Source organism: Mycteria americana, chromosome 8, assembly GCF_035582795.1.
Source record: "Mycteria americana isolate JAX WOST 10 ecotype Jacksonville Zoo and Gardens chromosome 8, USCA_MyAme_1.0, whole genome shotgun sequence".
NCBI lineage: Eukaryota > Metazoa > Chordata > Aves > Ciconiiformes > Ciconiidae > Mycteria > Mycteria americana.
Window position 1 is genome coordinate 46,484,218 of NC_134372.1, and position 21,495 is coordinate 46,505,712.

The 21,495-nt window shown below is 43.8% G+C and overlaps 1 protein-coding gene across 3 annotated transcripts; it reads left to right on the top strand.

The window, feature by feature from the left end:
* Positions 1 to 3,058: 3,058 nt before the first annotated feature.
* On the top strand, positions 3,059 to 14,679 carry LOC142414063 (uncharacterized). Of its 3 annotated transcripts, none has more exons than XM_075510926.1 (11): positions 3,059 to 3,466; positions 5,663 to 5,797; positions 7,055 to 7,179; positions 7,490 to 7,558; positions 8,047 to 8,160; positions 8,958 to 9,073; positions 9,985 to 10,040; positions 11,531 to 11,583; positions 12,239 to 12,366; positions 12,894 to 13,050; positions 14,161 to 14,679. In XM_075510926.1, exons 1-11 carry the CDS (start codon positions 3,074 to 3,076, stop codon positions 14,261 to 14,263), a joined length of 1,449 nt encoding a protein of 482 aa, XP_075367041.1. In that variant the 5' UTR covers positions 3,059 to 3,073; the 3' UTR covers positions 14,264 to 14,679. The 3 variants fall into 3 exon arrangements, with proteins under 3 accessions (XP_075367041.1, XP_075367042.1, XP_075367043.1); XM_075510928.1 differs by having other exon boundaries at positions 3,327 to 3,466; positions 5,632 to 5,797; positions 14,161 to 14,677; XM_075510927.1 differs by lacking the exons at positions 11,531 to 11,583; positions 12,239 to 12,366; positions 12,894 to 13,050; positions 14,161 to 14,679 and adding an exon at positions 10,711 to 11,337.
* Positions 14,680 to 21,495: the final 6,816 nt, after the last annotated feature.

Below are 21,495 nucleotides of genomic sequence, written 5' to 3' on the forward strand. Positions count from 1 at the left end.
CAGGAGGTTGGATACTTCAGCAGTTCTCACACGTGCTTTGTCAATGAGAGCTTCTAATTCAGTGGAAGTTTTGCAATCGATATTGGTGGAACTGATGTTTAGTAACTTGTCACCACAGTGTAACTAGTGCGTTTGTCCACTGGATGGTGCATCATTTATTTCTGCAGCCCTGGGGCAGCCTAAACAGTGCTGGTCAAACTGGCCATATGACATTGGCAAACAGCGTATCTCCAGATGCAAATGCAGGGAGAAAAGGTGTATAGACAAGGCACCTATTTGACTTTTTTTTTGAAGAAACATCACATATAATGACTTTTATATAGGCTGAAACCAGGAAATTCTCTCCCTGATCTCAGCTTTCTTGAACTACAGGCATGTCTGGGTCTCATACTACAGATGTGAGTCTAGCCATTATTTCTGGATGTAGTTCTGAAAATCCAGTTACATTTGCAGCTCTCTGAGGAGGAGAGGCCATGATGCAGTTTTTTTCTCTTGGCTTTGATTTCTGCTCAAACACTGCTAGAGAGATTGGATAGCTTTGCACAGCAAATACAGTCAGTGCTCACAGTCGGAGATCTTGAGAACCAGTTTGGACTTCAGAACTACACTTAATCAGATTTTGCAGGCCCTTGATTTCTGAGGGTGCCAAAGTATTTTTTCTGATGGAATATAGTCCTAACATACCAATTTCCTTTGCCAGGCAGCTGGATTTAAAAGAGGCAGTGCTGTTTAAAGTGTTCACCACGCAATGATAAGTTTGATGGTCAATATTGCAGATGCTTAAGAGCAAGTTAGCAAATTTATGCTAACCAGAAATTCTGAAATTCAGCTTGCTTTGTTCTCGGTATTTTTAGTGCCGTGCATCAGTCGCACATTCCTCATTTCCTCCTGAACTCAAAACCAAACAAATCAGTTGAATATTTTCCTCCCCACGTTTTTGCTAAGCATGTGGAGCAGATCTTAGACTTGTTTTAATATGCACAGCGTTGGTTTTGCCATGCTAAAAACATTACCAGACATGTCAGGACTTTGGTTCTTCTGCAAGTCCTGCTGGTTTGGAACCCATTTCCACAGCGAACAATATTGCCAAGATAAATTGTTTGCCAGAGATAATTTCAAGTCCTCAAACAAATTACCTAAGAAATGTTGAAACATAATGCTGCACGAAGCAAATTGTTTCCATGCTTCCTGTCCTCGTAGGAAGGAACAGAGCTTATCTCTGCTATAGATTCCATAGAGACAGCCACAATACCTTAACTGATGCGTTGTTTAGACTATGGGAGTTTTTGAATACTTCACATATCAGAGGAACGTATAAAATATTCATGCCCCGTTTATCCTCCCCTCAGAAATGCAAATACTGAAATTCAAGTGATTTGTATAAGGACTCCAACAGGTTGGCAAAGTGCAGGAAAGCTGCTCGTGGATTGCATTAGGAAAAAAGGAAGAGTTTACAAGAATATGTCATTTGCCATAGGCCCTTACAACTCAAGCAGACTAGGGCTGCCGAGGGTTTAATTATGCGCATGGTTGTAAAGTCCCAAAGGTTTGTCATTTGTGTGGATTTTTCCGCATTGAGTATTGCTTTGTGTCAATACCGTGTTTAAATTTTAACTAAAAATAAAAGCTGTTTTTCATAATCCATTCCCTTTGCAGCCTTTCTCTGTACTGAACCATATCTGCTGTGCTGCAGATGCAGGGTGGTAACATTGTGCCACATCTCCTATTTTTAGACAGTTTTCAGTCCCTCCACGACACAATCTGAAGCAAGAAAATAACCTTATTCTTTCTCTGGCTCTCTGCCTACTCTATGTGGTTAACTTTTAAGACATACCCCTTGAATATTAACTGAAGCAATGGCGATTTACAGAAATAAATGTCTGAACCTCATTGTCTTAATCTCTGGTGCCTTCTGCTTTTTAGCTCCTGCCCTTCTCCTTTTGATTTGATGTCATCCATGGATAGCAATAAAGCAATACAGAAGTTGTGCCTGGTCTCAGAAAAGGGGAACTGTGTAAAATTGAGGACGCTTTTTAAGAAGAAATTAAAAGGAACATCTAAGACACTAAAGGCTTTTGAAGGATAGATAGAAACATGATCATAGAGGCAGAGTAAGTGCACATCAGGATCAGAAAAGACTAGGCAAAGGGCAAAAAGAAGCAGCAGGGCCAAGGAGGTTATTAGAAAGAAGTTGCAAAGAAGAAAACCGAAAGAACCGTAAGCACTGATCTGTTAAACACCACAGCAGAGGTGGTTTTATAACCAAATTGAGGGACAATTGAGGCAAGGCATGAAAATGTACAATAAATGCTTTTTCAAGGAACAGGAAGTCCACTGAGAAGTCTGTAGAGCTATCAGGGAGCCAAAACACTCAGAAAACAAAACACTCAGAAAACAAAAGGAAGCATGGGTTCCGAGAGCCGCATCTTTCTCCAAAGCGAGATGAGCTACGCTTCAACCACTCCTGAGAGGTTGGGTTTATTTTAGTGTAGGGAAATGAGACTAAACACTTCCTAATTACAAAAGGAATAAAAAGATCTGTTGTGCCGCCAGCTGAAAGCCTTCAAAAATACGGCTTCTAGAAGTGGTACCTACAAGAGACGCTGAAGGGATGCCCGCTGCGATTTTTTTTTTTTAATTTTTTTTTTTTTTTTGGTGCCTTGGATGAAATGGGCTGCCAAGCCTTTGCCCTGCCCGGTGGCTGGGGCTGGCAGCGGGAGCAAGCGAAGGACCCACTGCCGCCGAGAGCCCAATAAAACAGGGTCAGAAATCGACAATGGGAACGGCCATCCGAATCAAAGCGCGGGGGACACCCACAACCTTCAGCCTCTTGCCCTCATACCCCCCGATAGCCCCAGGGGGGAGACCCCCAAACCCACCTCTTCTGCACCACAACACTCAACCCGGAGGATTCCCTAGAAACCTGGCTGTGCCTCTCCCGGGGAACTGCCTGAACTTCCCTTTCAGCGCTTCCATACAGCTGGGCGAAACGCGCGCCGAGATCACGTTTCCCGGGAGACAAATTTAAAAAATTTAAAAATAATATTAAAAAAAAAATAAATAAAAGGCTCCAATGCGACTTCCCAGAGTGACCTCAGCGCGCCGACAGCCGCGACAAGCCCCTCGCGGAAACGACTGCCCCCGGCCCCGCGGCCCCGAGGCGGGGTTTGGCGGCGGCCGGCGCCAGCGCCGAGCACCGCGCCCCGCGCCCCGCGTCCCGCTCCGCCGGCGCGCCCCGGCCCGCGCTCGGCTCCGCGCCGCGATGCTGGCGCTGCTGGCGCTGCTGGCGGCCGCGCTGCTGGCGCTGCTCGGGGCGCGGCGGGCGGCCGCGCCCGGCGCCTGGGCCCCGCTGAAGCGCTGGGCCCTGGGCTGCCTCCTGCTCTTCCACGGCGCCTGGAGGCAGCGGGCGGCCGGCGGAGGTCCCGCGGAGCCACGGCGGCCGCGCCCGCTCCGCCCCGACCCCCACGTGAGTGTCCCGCCGCGCCCCCGGCACCCCAAATCCTGGCGCCCGCTTCCCCGGCAGCGCCTTCCCCGGGACCCCCTTCCGCGACTCCCCCTTCCCGGGCACCCCCGGCGCCCCCTTCTCCCTGCGCCCCTGGCACCCCCCCGTTGCCCTGGGACCCCGTCCCCAGCACCCTCACCCCCCAATCCCTGGAACCCCCATCCCCTGGGCCCCACGTTCCCCCACAACACCCGTTCCCCTTGGACTCGTACTCCCATGGACCCACACCACCTCCATCTGCAGAGCCCGCATCCCTCAGGGATCTGCACCCCTCCCTGCAACCCAGCACCTTGCATCCCCCCGGGACCTGCATCCCTCAGGGATCCCCATCCCCTGCATCCTGGTGCCTGGCACCCCCCGCTGCCTGACCCCTGAAGCCTCGGGACCCACATCGTTTCCCCCCCCTTCAACACATCCCAGGGAGGGCAGGGTGGGGATGTCGCCTTGGCTGTCCCTTGCAGGGAAAAGGATTGCCTCAAATCAGACCAGCTGATACCGGTGGGAAAAAGCAGACACACTGTGGGACACAGAAGCCTTTTATTTTTGCACACTTGGCAAATTGAATCTAGTTTTCCAGGTGTACTTGTTTGCTTAATAAATAATAAACCCCTTATATACAACCTGTACCTTGCCTGTGTTCGTGTACCATCCTGTCCAAATACTCACTGTGCCTGACAGGGAGATTTGGGTGGGCTTTGCTGTATTATTTGGTGAGAGGGGGAAGCAGAAAGGCTGATAAGACGGGATTTCCCTCGGTTTTCCTTGCCTCATCAAGATTCGGCTAGCAGATGCCAGCTGAGATTTTGGATCCTAAGTCATTTTTGTGAAAAATCAACTTCTTGCTAACATTTCCTGGAGCCTTCTGGGAATCCTGAAGTCGTATTATTTAACAAATGCTTCGAGGCTTCTGCTTTGCCTTTGAAAAAAGAAGCTGTTCTCTCCAGCTTTTCCTATCTAATTAAGCTGCTGCTTGGAGCGTTTTGAAGTGTTTTGCCAATCTCGACCAAATTTGATAGGGCAGGAGTGACACCACTTCCAAATCAAACTGACATCCAGGGTGGTTTGACATATAGCCAAGGGGTCTGTGATTTCCTCTCTGCTCTCTCAAGCAGCAGCGCTGGAGCAACACTTACAAGAGAGGTCTAAAAACAGATCTGGAAAATACTTCCAGAAATGTCGTCTCTGAATTTTTGCATTGGCATTCAATAGGCTCATTCTGTGTGTATGTCCAGACTCTGTGGCCTCAAAATCCCCCCTTATCTGTATGCAAACGGGCAATAATAATCTGATTTTAGTATTTTTTTGCATTTTATGATGAATAATTTTTCAGAAGCAGAACTTCATCCATGCCCAAAAATGCATACATAAATCTTAATTTCCACATTTAAACTTTTAAAACTTCACTTTGAGTGAGTTTTGCACAAATACACGAAAATATACGTCTGAATTTGAAGTTGTGGACTTCTGTGCCTAACAGTTTTTGAGATTTGAGATGTTAACTGGCCCTATAGCAGCCCAGCTGCTAATCATGTTAGTAAAGTGCTGGGTTTCCTATGGCTTGCTTTCTTTCTCTTCCTTTTTCCTTTTTAGTTCTGTGTTTCCCCTAAGTATAAGTCGTCCCACATACAGTTTGGAGCTAGGTGGGGAAACAGCATGTTTGTGGCTCAGTTTCTTCCTTGCGGACGCTCTTTTTGAGGACACATTTCATAAGGATTTTGGTCAAGGGAACTTCTCATTGCAAAATAATCATCATAATTCAGGATAATATTTTACCTTGTCCGTGGCTATCATGCAATAATTATGTTCCCTCTCTAAAACTGCTTCTCATCTGCTCCCTCGCTGCTTTCTGTGTCTGGCCTGATGAGGAAACGGGCAAACAAGAGAGGAAAAATGCTTTTGTGTCAATGAATGATGTGAGCGTTGTATGCCAGATTAACTAAATGTTTTCTGAGCACGTGGACCGTCCCGCCTTACAAATGAGGCTTCACTGCTGCTAGCAAAACTCTCTGGCTGTTTGCTGGGGTGCCTGCTATTAAACATAAAAAGTGAAAGTAAAATTTCATTCCTGAGAAGAAACCTATGGAAAGCAAAGAATTACTCACCTTCTCCCCCTCCTTTCCTGCCTCCAGCTGGAGCTGAAACCCATTTCCCTTTCCCTAGGCGCTTGATTCAGTTTACTTCACCGGCTTTGCAGAGACCGACAAGACCTTTGTGATTGCTCGTCTTGCCAAACGTCCTAATGGCATCTGTGAGATGTGGCTCTTCCTGAGGGTGGATGGAATAGGAGAGTTTGAAGTAAGTGGTGGATGTGGGATGACATTCGAGAGCGGTGCGTACCTCCTATCTTGAACCTGTGTTAGGATCCCAAGCAAAAATTAATGTTCTCTGCATCTTCACTACATTCGTATCCTAACAGTAAGACATTGGTGCTTTGCCTAAAGACAGTGGTAGAACTGGCCAGATTACTGGTTACGTCTAATTTTTTGAGTAGGTATCTGACACTCATTCCCTTTTTCTCATAATGTGCACAAAACATAGCATTTTTTCTAAAAAATATCTTGGTAAGTCTCCCAGGAAGAATTTGAGCATTCAGTCTTTCTGATAATGTGCAGCATGTGGTTAATAAGTTACGTTGCATGGTTATGGCTGATTTTTTCCCCTTTTTTAATAAGTGAATGCTATAAAAACCATTGTGGAATTGCCTCTTTTCAAAGAGAAAGGAAAGCTTTTAGAGAGTTGTATGTATATCTGCTTCATTCTTGCTAAAATGAAGGCAATATTAATCATATATTTTACCTGTGGATTTTCTTTTTTCTTAATAGCTGACTATGTAGTAAAGAAGGAGGGAAGATCTGACATAAATCCCTTTGCACTCAACTAACTATCTTTATGTTCACAAATTTTTTTTTGCTAAGTAGTTATGACCAGAAAAAGCGGGAGACATCCTAGTTGCAGAAAGCCAGAACAGAGAAGACTGATGTGCATTATTTGGTTTTCTAAAAATATTTAGTATAATGATACTACTTTGTGGCTTTGTCATTTAGAACTGCCAGCCAAGTTCGGGACCTTCTTAGATCCTTCCCTACAGCAACAGGCATAAGCTCTCTTTTAGAAAGGTGGCAGCTTTAAGAAACAAGACGTATTTTTCTAAAGGCAGCTGAAGAGTTTTGGGAGCTTGCATGCACTAGAAATTTAAATTATTTTAGAGGTTCATCAAATTCAGTCTAAAAATAAACTTTACCCCAAAGCCCTGCATCAGCTCGGCTGTAAACTTGGCAGAGTCGCTAGCATAAGGAGCTGAGCTCTTGCAGTGCCCTCCCTTCACACAAGTAATTCAGTTGTATTATCTGAAACAATAATATATTATCTTATAACTCAGGTGGTTTAGATGCAATTTGCCTTCTCTAATAGTCTGATTACCAGAAGCAGGTAGAACTGAAAAGCCAATTCAACCAAATGTTCCTCCTGCAGAGGACCGTCAGAGCAGGAATTCACCTGCGTTGCATCCCCACAATTGAATTAAGTGAATATTTTCCTTAAATGTCTTTTTAGCACCCACAACATCCAAACATGATGGTGAGTGATGAATCTGAAGAGATTTGGAGTGGAGGAGGGCTCACTATTGAATATGTAGAGCCCCAAACACGCTGGAAAATAAGCTTCAACGGATTACTCAGGTATGGCAGCACTCTATAGTTTAATTTACCTACACTCAAGACCAAAGCTTTTTGAACGCTATCTGGAATTATATTTAACCGACTTGAACCAAAAGCTATTTGGTAGCAATAGCACGCATTGATTTTTATGGTAATATCTAGTAATATCTGCGTCCAGTGTAGGGTTGTAATATAGCATTACTATTCTACCTTAGCACACAACAGCATCATACTTCTGCAGTGTCTACTATTGCATCCACTTCCAAACATGTAAGAAACATTCTGCTGTTTGTTTAGGACTGATACAAAATCGTAGTGCTTTGCCTTACAGAAAAGGACCCTACCGACAGCAGTGGAGTGAAGAGAAAGGCGAACTTGTACCAGTTAAATTCTCTTTCCAGTAAGAGCGTTTCACTTTTGCTTTGGGATGTATAGTGAGTTAATGGTTAGAGATTTGATTACTGTTTTCAAAGGGTCATGTGCACAAAGTAACCCATGAAGCCCTTGCTTCTGCTTACTGTTTATGGACTTGATTTGTCTGATAAAAAATGATTTGCTGTCAAAGTAGCACAGCATTTCTGGAGTAATGCTGCATTTGTACCTCTGAACAGACTACGTGAGGGAAAGCAGCACACTTTTGCTTGCGGCTCTGCCCTGCCAGCTTCCCCTCCTAGGTAATCTGTTGACTCTTGCAGGCTGTTATTTCTCTTCTCAGTTTCCTTTTGTTTGCTTCCTTGAAAAGTAGTAACATTTAAAATGACAAAAATCAAAATTTTCTAATAATGATAAAACACAAAGGTTACCATTGTCAGAGTAGCAAGTGCACAACTTGGCCTAGTATGACTTGAAAGCTAATAATGTATTTTATTTTTTCCCCTCTTTTCCTAGTTGGGAGAACTTCACAGAAGTCTTTAATTTTAGTGTCGACAGTCAACCCAGCACATTTGTACGTGCTTTTGCCCAGGAACCATGGACCATCGAGTTCTTCCAGAGGGTCAAAAAGTGAGAGGCGAGATTGATTTCTTCTGGGGTTAATAATAACTTTTCTACAGATCTCTTCAGGGTCTATCATATGTGGTTTTAGACGATTTTAGAAGGTGGGTTTAATTTGAAGTGAGCTAATAAAGGACATGGCTCCTGTTGAGTGTCTCCTGGTTCTCTCCTGGACCTGGCAACCTCTAAGGAGGATCCTGCACACAGACAGGGTCTTCCTGATGTGTGGGTGGAGGGACCTGCCCACAGTTTTGGTGTGTAAAACCTTGAGCATTAGGAGTATTTCTTATTCTTTTTTCATTGCTAACAACCTAATTTAGGCCTCTTCCAAAACCAATGGTGCAGGTATATCTAAGCAAAGGGTCGAATATAATCACGTGAAAGGAGGGCTAAAGTGGGCGTTTTAATTACTATACAAGCTTTGGAGAGCTGAAAAGACAGGAACAAAATATGAGTATCAATAGTGTGTTGTTTAATACACGTAGAGAATATGTATATGGTCTGACTTCTAAGCAGCAACTCTTTGGTAGCACAGCATTTTTTTCAAACAAAGGGCATTTTTGTAGTCTGTTAGGGTGGGAATTTGCTGCTGCTTCATTCTCAGGTGTCTCATAGACATTATGTAGCAATAACTGGGAAATGTAAAAGTGGTTACTAATGTGTAAAATCTGGCATAGCCATGATCCAGATGGTCTGAAATCTCTCCTTTATTTTGGGATGTAAGTCTGTCAGATTGGCATTGGGGCCACCTTGATTTTGCCCTGTTGATTTATGTTTGTGTTGATTCACTCTTTCCTTTCTCCCAGACAAAGGGAACAACATTTCCGACATGAGCAGTGGGGCCAGTCTGTTGGAGAAATTGAAATAGAAAATCATGAGAAAACTAAACTTTCCCTCAAAGGCGTTCGGAGCCACTCGTACGGTAACAGAACCAGAAACAATTCACTCACTTGGCTACCTTCACTATAGGTGGTACTGGCAGGACAGTGGGACTAAAGATTATCTTTAAAAATAAACAATTTCATGACTGGGCATGAAGTTAAGACATTTCAGAGGAAATACCATTTTTATGGCTAAACTTCACATGTCATAATGCTCTGAATCGAGGCCTTAACAGTTACAGTTTCTAAATGAAGAAGAAACGTGATGTTCCTAAGACACCCCCAGTCCTGGGATCACTCCTTCTTGCTCTTACAGCCCCCAAAGCTGAGCGACTGTGGCAGAGGGGCTGAGGACCAAACAATTTGCCTTTCCAAATGCTGGAAGCCTATCTGAGCAAAGAGCTTCTTTTATCCTTGTTATCCATCAAAGGATAGGTACCAGAGTACCTAGACCCAAGTAGGCATTAAGTCTCCCTGAACCACAAATCCCACCTTCCTCTCTTCACCTCATTAAAGGCTGATGCTCCTCAAGGCATCAATATTCCTATTTAAGGGGGAGATGGGATATAAGCTCACAGATGAGTGAGGGCCAGATGAGTGCAGAGATTCGTGATGGAGAGAATTTGGTCCATTCATGTCTCGTGAGCTGCTGCAAAGGCATTGACACGTTTGGAGCTGTTAAAATGTTTTGTGACATTTTCCTGGATTTGGTCAGTATGTAGACCTGTTGTCAGTCTGACTTGACATATTACTCTGCTCCCCTTTCCATTAGGCCTTGAACTAATGGAAGAAGAGGAACAATTCCATTATTGTTTTTGGGGACATGCTTAGCCTGTTACCAATTACTGGAGAATTTCTCTACTCAAAGTTAATGCCAAGTCAGGTACCATTATTTCATGTTTTCCAGCAACAGTTAACCTTAGATTGGGTGATTTGGGGTTTTTTTTTGCAGGTATCAGAAACTGGTCTGAGATTTATCGGTATGTCATGATTTTGGCACGCTTTGAGGTAGGTATTAACATGCCAATCTACTACTTAACCATGAAGATGGAGGTGTTCTGAACACCTCATATTTAAATACCCAGAAATAAGGCATTAGGAGCACCCATGGTGCGCAATCAGAAGTGCTAACTGCTGCCATCGTTAGTGTATGCAATGTTGGAAGCAGCTCTCAAAAGCAGAGCCTATGTGTAAAAACTGAGATTTTGCTACGCTGGTTGAACCCAAAGTTGTTTTGGTAATTTGAAACTGTTTGTTTTGGCCTTTTTAAGAAACAAATAGATAGGCGGCGTTACAGGGCACATTCTCAGCTGCCGCAGATACCCGGCACTCAATGGAGTTGATGCAGTGCTGATTCACACTAATTGAGAGCCCGAGGTGTCTGAAGGCATCCTAAGCCTTCATGACAGCAGTCAGCAAATATTTCTGCCTGTGCTCGGCTCTAATCTCTGCTTTGGCCTTGTGGCTATGCCAGAGGTGTGTCTGCGCTGTGGCTGCTGGGAGCACAAACCCCGGGGAAATGCTGAATGCTGGCGTTACAAGCTGGCATGCAGCCCGAACAGATGCTATTGGAAAGGCATTTCCTTTGCCAACACAGGCGTAAAGAAATCTAAACTGTCTGTTATAGGCAGCATTACAGGAGTTAAGACTGAATTCAGAATAAAAATTCTTTTCCCAGATATATGTTGGCCAGCACAAAAACACACCTTGGAAAATCCCGCAGCTGTGCAGATCCAGTAGCTGCTGTGATTTAATGTATGCCTCTGTTCCTTTTCATAAGACTGCGCTTTTGCACTGTAATGTGTATAGTCAGGTAGTAGCCTCTCCCTTTTCTTTGTAGTTATTCGGAACTCAAAATAACTGTGGCCCTTTCTCTCCTAATTAAAAGCCACCGGACTGTTTGTTAAGAAGGAATTAAAGTTTATCACTGATTGAACTTTGGAGTCCTCAGACCCTGCATGTCTGTACATACATAACATCACAGCATAGGCTTATACTTGCCTCAGAGCAGCCCAAGTGGAGCATGAAGGGATTCAGACTCAAGAATGGAAGAGAAATGAATAAAAACATGAGATTCCAGTTCCTTCTTATTTAACGTTTTTCTCGTATGCTGCTCTCAGGCATAGAATAATATAGGTTAGGAGAGATGTCTGGTCAAAGCAGGACCAACTTTGATAAGTTGCCTGTCAGTTTTGAACATGGCTAGCTGACATCTCTGCATGTATTGTTTCCCTCCTCCTCTTACATCCTCTTGCTGTGGACTTTCTGTTGTCCTTAATGTCCTTAATTTGTCCTTAATGTGTCTGGTTTATGTTCTTGGACTCTCATTTGCAGCCAGATTGTCATGGAAGATGTATTGGGAAGATTGTAAAGTATAAAGTCATAGCACACTACATAACCTGAGTTATATCCAGTGTTTTCTTGGTCAAGTCAGCGTATGATCCACACAAACACGTCTGCACAAATTAGACTGCTTTTTCTTCATTGCTGTCTTACAGGATGGGACTGCGGCACATTTAACAGTTATTAATATGCCAGCTACCACAACTAAGTAAGTCACCAAGGAAGTTTACGCTGCTAAAAACATAGGTCTTAAAGGTGGCAGAAGTTGCTCTGCAGGATGCCTATATGCACATTCTTGCTTTGAACTTCTATAGCCCAATTTCCATCCACACCCTCTTGCTCTCCACTCCCTCCACCCAATTTTCCATTTGCAGTTAGTCACAAGGACAGCTTTTGCTTTCAATTACTTCCTTCCCATTCAATTACTGTTTGACTGATGCAGCTGCCCGTCTTGCTGTCTAGATGATTTAAAGGGACAAATTGAGCACTTCCAGCTGTTTAAGGTGGTGTGTCTGTCTGTAATGGGGCATTACGCAGGGAGCCCTGCTTTGCTGACTGGTGCTGTCTGCATCCAGAAGCTTAAGGACCAGCGTTCGTGGCCCTGTGACCAAGTGGGACCAAGTGACCTGCCTGTCCCGCCTGCCCACCACAATCCATCCTGCAAGCCTCATCTCCTTTCCTGGATGCGTGGCTTCCCCCGCTCAGCATTTGCAATATGCCCCGATATAACCCTTTTTATTTATTCCCGCTGCTTTCTAGGGATGAAGGCCATGCTCAGCGTTGAGCTCCCCTGGAAGGCCAACGTGCTGGTCCATTTGAGCTTTGATTGAACTTTAATTCTGCTCCATTTCTTTCCCCTTCAGCCTCACTGTAGGTTATGTCTTTTTCCCCGACGGGAGGAAGGCTGGCATCGAGTGGTCCAATGCCTCGCTGGCTGAGATGGCCGATGATGGTGTTATCAAGGATGAATACAGAGTCAGTTTTACTGCCGGTAAGCTAAATGTGGCCTGCCTATATCTGCCTTCAGCTTTTTGGCATGCAGTTCATTTAGCGGAGGAAAGACTATGCAGTGAAATTCCGTGTGATCCTTGGAGCAAATTTGAAAGTTAAGTGCATCATCTCACACCCTGAGAAATTTGCTTCTGTGCTTAAGTCGTATGTGTGGGGTGTCATCGGTGAACCGATGCGTGTGTCCACTGCAGGATCAGGGCCACAGGCAGCTGTGTCAGAGGGAGAGTTATAGTTTCTATTTGTCGTGGCTGTTGCTTATGCTAATCCAGATAAATGATAGGATTTTCACTTGTTGGGTGTTAAAACGTAAGTTATGAGGTGGATTCAGCTGCTCTGAAAATATGGCTTGATCAAAGATTTTACTTAATTTACAAAGCAGACAGGAAAACTTGCTCTTTAGAAAAGCATAAGAAGAAACCATATGCAAAAATAATAGATCTTGGGATTTTTTGAGATAAAATACTACTGAAGGTTGGAGACATTCTTCCCTTTTTACTCTTACCGAAGGTGGCAAGGACTTTGATGTTTCTGCAATGCTGGATAAGCAGGCTTGCCCCGTGGTGTATAACGGCCTGACTGGAAGCGGTGTTTTCCACGAGTGCATTGCAGATTTCCGACTGAACGGGTTAACGCAAGGCTGGGGCTTGGTGGAATTTTATTACAGGTAAAATAATGACAGGCAAGAAAAGGTAAAGAATTCCCATCCTCCTATATTGACCTATGTGGCTACAGCTCCATAGATATCTGAAGCATAAATGCACAGATTTTTTATTTGATATAAAGAAATGTTCATTTAATGTTTAACGTGTTTATTAAATTGACAAACAAGATATATATTATTTGAGAAAGAATGATTGTGCAAGCACTTCATACGTGCAGACAAACCATGGGCACTTGTTCCGTTGTTTGTTATGTAGGTTTATGTAGGATTTTATATAGGTCTCCATATAGGTTTATGAGTTGGTGGATGGTCCATTCTGGAGACGGTCTTACTTAGGCAGTCTGTTGCTTTATAAAAATAATGAGTCCTCTGCCCCAAACAGCAGGCTAACCATTTACAGAGGGAAATTTGCTCACACAAGTATTTATCAGACAAGAGCACAGAAGAGATAAATGTTCAGAAAATCAATACAGGAATGCCTCTTCTAGGGGAAAGGATTATATCAACAAAATATGTGCTTCTCAGTGAAGTGCTCTTTCTCCTGCCACGTGATTGTCACAGTCTTTTACTGGAGCCTTTTCCCTATTGAGTCTTTTCTCTCGTGAAAAAAAGGCAAGTTTGGTTGTTTACATTTAGTTTGCTTTTAAAAATAAACACTAATTCTTGGCTGTCAGAGGAAATGCCATAGGTGACTTTCAGAAGACTGAGAGCTCAGCTTCTTCTGAAAACCAGACACGTTTAAAGCACATAAAATAGGCCACCAAACCCCCAAATGCCCACTGCTTGAACTTGAAAACTCTGGCCTGTAGCTGCTGCCAGGTACCTGCTCCACTCCCTTCACTGGCTGTCAAAACCTGCACGGTGGAGGAAATGACCCAGCAAGGAAAGTCTCTGCTAAAATCCAAACAAGGCACCCTCTGCAAGTCCGGACAGTCCTGGACGTTTCTAGATCCACCCCAGGAAGGCTTCATTTGGCAATGCTGACAAAATTCCCCTAGGCTCCCATCTCGTATCTGCTTCCAAATCAAAACCATGTTAGAAATTAAAGGGTGGGTGTCTGGTTCTTCCCCCTGGCCGCAGAACGCCAACTCAGCATCGCTGCTTTTCTTGCAGGGACGAAGCCTCCCAGCTGGTTCCAGATTTGCAGCTTAGTTCAAAAGCTGAAGGACCCGACCTTTCCTCCTGGCACCCTGTCACCGACGGCTCTCCCCCATGAGCGTTTGCAAGCTTGTCCCAGTGACGTTAGCCAGCAGCAGCTTTCAAAAAAAAATGTTATTCCCCGCAAAATGCAGAGTTCTGAGTGTGGAACTCATTGTCACAGAATGCTGCGGAGGTTGAGGGTATAAAAGGATTTGGAGAGAAATCAGACACTTTAGTTGTGCAACTCTTAGTGGTTGCTAATCATGGTGGTCTGGAGTCCATTGAAAAGAAACCTCTGAACAGCTGATTGCAGGAAAAGTGCACGGGGAGGGATTGCTCTACGCTCTGTCTTTTGGTATTTTTCCTAAACTGCCAGCTGCTCCCCACCATGAAGACTAGGATGCTGGGCTACGTGGATCTCTGACCCAATTTAGCAGTTCCTCTGTTCTTTCAGATTCGTTTTTGAAATAAAAGCTCTACCTTTCTGAACCCTCTGGTTGTTACAGTCGTTAAAACGTAGGAAAAAGCTATTACAGGAAAGTACACTGCGCGGTGCTTCATTTCCGAGTGGGGTTAAACCACGACGTCTTGTCCATAACTGTATGAGAGCTGAACTGGAAGAAGTACGAGAAAGCACATCTAAATGAGGTATCCTCTAGGAATAGCATTAATGGCCAATGAAATAAGTGACACAGACACATTTTTCCCTTGTCTGAAGGAAAGTCAGGGTCTGGTAGTCTGATTTAGAAGCCAATCTGAATTTCTCATCGTTCACTTGAACTTAGATGCCATATTAATCACAACATCCATGTTAGTCACTGATAGCTGCTGGCCCAAGGTAACCTACAGTGTATTCCCTACCTAGATGCATCTTGCCATTAAGTACTGAAAGTTAAACATACTTAGGATATGTCAAGGAAAAATAACTACGTGGAAGATCTGGACGGAAGGAATTAAGGAAAGATGCCTCGTTCTCTATACCAGGCAGCAACGCTACCCAACTGCTAGCAGCATCGTAAGGATATGTTACAATAGGACCTCCACCCCATTTAAGAAAGTAGTGAAATCTGGGTGCATTTTTATATATTTATAATCTCTGCTTAGGTTGACACTGGAGGAGACCTTAAGAGACTTTAAAGAAGACTTTCTCCTTTCTGAGGTGGTTCTTACGCCTATTACTGTAACAGTGTTATATGCAGAATAGGTGCATGAATGTAAAATTATTCAGCCTATATATAGCACAGCAATGACTGCATGTTCAAATTTGGGATGCATTACTGAACAAGGCTGGGATGATGCAAGCAACAGCCTGACATGATGTAAGAGGCTGATTTTATCAGCAGTCTCTTCTGCAGCTGTGCAGTAGGGTAGAGAGATTCCCACCCCCTAATTTCTAACGTTGTCCCTGTTCTGTGTTTGTGCCTGTGAGCTGTACCCCACCCAACACACAGATCTGTGGTGCAAGTGCCGTGCCCCTCCTTGCACCCCAAACCATGAGCTGTATGTGCGAAGCAGACTTACTATTGCATTTCTTTTGGGATAGTCATTGGTTCAGAGCTTTGGGTTTTAGCCGGACTTCTATAAATACTTCTCTAGTTACAGTGGTATTAAGAAATGCATTCTTGTGAGCCTTGCACAAATTTAAAGATGTCTTAAATCTGTCTGTGCGCTGGAAGTCTCAATGCACCGAAACAGGGAGCTTCTAAATTACTCGAGACAATGGTACTTTGACAGAAGGGAAGGCCTTATGCCTCTTTTGACACATAAGAAATCAGTCAAATAGGTAATTTTAGAAAGGTTAGGAAAATAACTATGTTATACATCACAGTTTGTTCCTACTAAGTATGTGGCTTGTTTTGCTATGATCTCAGGAACATCTGTTCCTTTTTTCTGTGGAGTTTTTGTCATCTCTTTCCTTTTTTTTTTTTTTTTTTTTTCCTTGAAGACTAAAACATTAACATTTAGAAGAAGGAGTACAGGCACATAATCAAGCAAGGTCTTTGGAGGTGTCGGAGAATGTAGATAATGAGAAAAATTGTTAATTATTACTCTGGAATGATAGAGAAATTGCTGTAAAAAAATTCCTTGGCCAGGTCAAAAATTAAAAATCCATCTCATCGAGGAAGGTATTGGTCTGGCTGTTTCTGGGCTACAACTAGGGATGCTGTGGGGCAAATGGCAGGTATCTGCCCCGACTCACAGCTTCTGAAGTTCATGTTCCTGCGGTGGAGGAGGCAGAGGAGGATGACGTAGCCTTCATCGCTCTCCTTTTGTCCTCTTTACTTGTTTCTTTTGGTACCAGTGGATGGAGAATTAGAGCACTCCGGAGTTCAGTTTGGAAAAGTTCAAGCAGGGTACAGAAAATGATTAATAAAGTTTCGAGCTGGCAGGTTTATTTGCCAGGTGATGAACTACTGGTACGGTATTTCAGCTTGAAGGACTGAAAAATTGACTGTCAGGGGTTTTCTCCCTGGATTTCAAATTAGTTTTTAGTAAGCTTGTGTCCAGGACACATGGAATAACTTATTTAATTTAAAATAAATCTACCAAGCCCCACACTTTGACCATATGAAGTGGTCCTTCTCTTGCGGCTCCTTTCTCGGTGGAAAAATCCATCTTGGGAAATGCTTCTGCAGCCCAAAAGCATTAATTTTGAGCAAAAAAGCAGTAAATGGAGGTAAGTCCTGGCCAGAAGTGAAATGTAGCATATGATCTGCTCTCGTCCAGCATGAAGGGAGGCAGCTGGAGCCTCGTCGGGATGAGCTGCTTTCCAGCATCTGCATTTTGCACATCTGGGAGGAACTAAACACCTGTAATTCCTGCTGCTGTCAATGGGCCAGCGCCTGACACGGCAAAATACTTGCACAAAATCCTTGCACGTCCCGCTGGAGCTCACATGCATGTTGAATTTCAAGATTCAGGCACTTGTAAAGAGGTCATTTAAAGGCTGTCAGCCCCAAACTAAGCATTTCCCATCAGTCTGGCCTTGGCTACTGATGTCTAGAATGGTAAATATTTTACTAGGCTTATTTATTCTCCTTCCTTTTTCCAATCTTTCATGTATTCATAGTATAGATATAAAGGCCATTTTCAGTGACGTTGTATTTCACTGGCAGAAAGAAAGGAAGAAAAAAATCTTTTTTCTGTTTGGATTTATGTCCTAGCTTTACAGTTGGTGAAGCAAAGTGTAGCCCAGGGAGTTCTGTAATTTATCAAAAAAAATGCACTATATGGCCGAATTATCTCTGCAAAGCAACCAATTATTTCAAAAGTAGACTTTTCCCTCCATACGAACAAGCTCAGCAGCCAAATGACTCAAAGGCATTCCAGACAAAATGCCTGATAAACACCCACTCCTCCCATTTACTGGAACCCTGACTGCCTCACGCTCCCTCTTGTTTACCACAAAAAGCCGCATCAGTCTTTCTCCATCCCAAATTGCTCTGCCCTAAACTGTGTCTTTTTTATTGTTGCTGCTCTCCTAACATACTGAGACTCAGAGCTCACGTGTCTGAAGCAGGGCTTCCAAAGGGATCTGTTCTGGGGGGCTTTTTGGGTGTCCCCCCCCCCCGTTTTGAGGTATTTTCCTTTCCTGGTTGAGGCTGTAATTAGTTACAGCATTGATTTTTGCTTGTATTCAGCACAAAAAAACCCTTACTAAAAACACAGTGCAAGTGAAGTTCATTCTAATCTGGCCATAAAATTTTACGAGGGATGTAAATCAAAGGGAGGAGTGGCAGCTAATGCTCTGGAACAGTTGAGCCCTGTTCAAGCTTTCTCAATAGAGTTAAATCCCTCCAGGAGCAATTAGCCTAACAAGCTGTTTGGTCCACTTATAAATAACGTCACCGATGGAGACGTCTGGAGGTGTCTGCTCTGTGCGCAAGAGACTTTCCAAATATGCTGAGTGGTAAATGACTTTTTTTTCTTAATCCACATCAGGGGGGTGGAGATGCATATCTGATATGTCCCAGCAGCTTCGCTCACATATTTATCATGTTTTCCAGAAAAGATATAGAGGGGAAAGTAGGAGTGCCGTGCTCTTCTGGTGTGTCCTCCTACATTGCTTGGTAGGTGTGCATGGGACAGTATGTCTTAAGTGCTGATCCCAAATGCTTTGGTCAAAGTAACTTAGAAACGGCCCTGTGCACGATAAACCTGGGAGTGGTTCATGGCTGAAGTTCTTGTCCCTGTGACATCTGAGACTGGTGAGGGACTTCTGGTTGCTAACGGTGTTAGAAATGTGCTCTGCAGAATGAGGTCCATCAGATGCCATTTGAGCAAGAAGACGTTGACAGGAGTGAGGGTCTGGGTGCAGCCCATGGCTGTGCCAGCCCTGGAGGGCTGGGGCATGATGGAGAGAAGTTTTACCTCTACAGAATGGCTTTTCTGCTCTTATTTGTCTGGAGGGACACAACGAGGTGGAGATTTCTTTTGCATGTGACTAAGTGACTTTGGTTTGTGCATTCAGGGGCATCTCTGGCACATCTGGGCCCCATCACCTCAACTAACTCTATGGCCTCATTTTTCCCTTCTGCTTGACAGCTAACCTTAGTTTTCCCACCCATCCCATTGGCTTGAAGCATCTTCTTCGTTTTTTTTTTTTTGTCATCTGTTTGTCTTTTCTTTTCCTAAAATACATTGTAAATTTCTAGCCTTTGTGGTCTTATGATGATGGAGGAACCTTCTGCAGCACGTAGAGAACTCACCCCATAAAACTGGCTTTACAAAATGCGAATTATATGTTTTTAATTGCGAGGATAAATAACTGCCCATATCCCTTTAAAGTTCAACTTTTCAAAATAGGGCTGAAAGGGGCTCTTGCCAATCTCTGCCAAAGCATGAACTCCACCATTGGTGAAAAAAACACCCACACAAGGAGAAAACAGCACTGAATAATTACAGGAGTCTTAAGGCGGTGCCTTTAACCATCAAAAATGGAGAGTTTCATAAGCAAATAAACCTCAGCACAGATGCTGCCTTGGTTTCAACCCTCATATGACTCTGTCGTTTGAGTTTCTTCACCGAACCCAGCAAATTAACATGTGTCAGGAGGCATGAATGCTTTTGGATGAGAGGATGAAAAGGATGGGAAAAGGATGAAAGTCCTTTGGTGTCATCCTGTTTGCACCTTGAAGGGACAGACCTGCATTCTGCTGAGGGCATCCAGTGCAGAAAAAGTGCTGTTGTGGGCGACTAAATATGCTGATATCTGGGTGTGAGTGAACATGGTGATTATCTCTTTCAGAAGGAGTGCCACCATAAAATCTAAGTTGACTGAGGCCACGTCTGGTGAGGTCCCATGGCTAGGGGAATAGGATACAACACATCCAGACAGGACTATGCAGCTCAACACCAGTAGGATAAAAATTGGCCTGCCTAGAAAGCCCAGTGAGCCGAGGTGCTAGGGCAGGGCCAAGAGCAATGTCATGGTTGAAGGCATGGTGCCAAGCACAAATCTGTGGTGACATCGGCCAATATTGTGTATGTATCTATAAAAGAGAAAAAGTGACCATGAGGACATCTGGGTGCTGACTTACACCTTTGTGCAGGTCAAAAATGCTGTTCATATTTTTTCTCTACTCTTAAGGCCAGGAAAGTAGTAACTATTCAGGCAAGGAGACAATGATAGTTTTGACTCTCATCACCCCTTTTCCTTGGAAATTGCAGTTTTTTCCTTCTGCAAAATGACCCACATTATGCACGCTTGATACATTTTCATTAACTTTTTAAACCTTCCTTTTGGATGAAGCACGGGAAGTTCCACTGTTTGTTGCTTTTCTTGTCAATCCTAAATGTCCTTTGAGTAAGGGCTGGCTAATCAGTTGATAAGGGATTAAAAAATTCAATTACAGGCCCCCAAAGTTTAAGAATATTTAACAGCCTTTTGCAGAGATGAGTGGGAAAAGCTCTGAGGTTACACAATACTCCGTGCTGCTGGTTGTCTTTACTAAAGCATCCAGATCTCAATGTTTCCTTTCCCAGTCTTGTTTCTGCTGTTATTCTAAGGCACGTCGGCTTCTACCACATGTTTATAAGCTGATAAAAGCATAATGCCAGGAATGTTTTCCTTCCTCTATTAGATTAACAAAATAAGTGACTTTTCAGATACAGCCCTGTTTACCATACGCTCCACATCAAAACAATGGTTGTGACTCAATGTGGTAACTCACGGAGAGGTGAGAAAATAAAGAGTCGCTCAGCGTAAATGCCAACGTAAGATGTAGCTGTGCATCTCAGTGCTGATGAGAAATGTTCTGCGCTCCTGACGTGCTCTCCTTGCGGGAGCTGTGGTATCGCACCAGTGCTTTGCTGGGCTGGCAGCCCCTAGCTGCGACAGGAGGGGTGACACCATGTTTAGTCCAAATATCTAAGAATAGGTCCCATCAGACATGACTGAGTTCTTCTGCAGTCGCTGTTGAGTAATTAATAATTGTACGTGTCAGGCAGCTTTCTGGTGACATGGGGTTTGACTCCCATTAGGACAAAACCACCACACAAAACACTTTTCATAATGAAGAAGGGGTATTTTAAATGATCTGTAATGAGCTTTTCCCAAAGCCATAAATATGCTCCTCTTGATCTGTCGTGTACTTAATACAGCCATGTGCTGTGTGAGGCTTTCAGAACACCGACATAGGGAATTTTTGGGGATAGGGAAGAGCCTTGAGCCATCAGAGCCAATTACGCTAAACTCCCAAAATACATAAAGCATTTCATCAAGGGAGATCAAAGTGCCTTTCATGGGAAGGAAGAGCTATGATCTGTCTTTTACCCATGGGAAAACTCTGGGAAATAAATTGTCTGGCCAATTCTATAGCAGCATTCTTTAAATGTTAACCCAAGAGTTTACATTCGTCGCAGCTTCCCCTATGCCCTCGCAGCCTCTTGTGACCTCTGCCCAGACCTACAGCAGCCTTTACGCATTTTGGGGTGGGACACGGAGCAGGCAAGATGAAGAAGGGGGGAAAGTCTGCAAAAAGAAGTAAAACGCAGTCAAATCCACAAATGAAACAAGGTAGTGCCCGCTGTAGATACCCGATGTGTCTTGCATCACGTAAATGCTGTGCCATCACCCCCAGTAAAATAGTTAGAAATGTGACTGCAAAGAATGACAAAATACTTTTGCAGAAGTTGTGTTGCATGTTATTGGTTGGAAATCATTGCTTTGGACTGGGAAGAGCCCAATGGCTATGAAGAATCCTCAGTTTTAATATACATTATGAATATACCATGATGATAATACCAAGGGTTTTCCTTCAAATCACTGCTAGTCTTTGGGTTTTGTAGTGATGACTGGATCAGCTC

Excerpts from the sequence above, each read along its gene's own strand:
- LOC142414063 (XM_075510926.1), top strand. The coding sequence starts at position 3,074 with ATGCGACTTCCCAGAGTGACCTCAGCGCGCCGACAGCCGCGACAAGCC. Across the intron at positions 5,798-7,054 it reads ATGGAATAGGAGAGTTTGAA|CACCCACAACATCCAAACAT; the intron begins GTAAGTGGTGGA and ends ATGTCTTTTTAG. Across the intron at positions 10,041-11,530 it reads TGATTTTGGCACGCTTTGAG|GATGGGACTGCGGCACATTT; the intron begins GTAGGTATTAAC and ends GCTGTCTTACAG.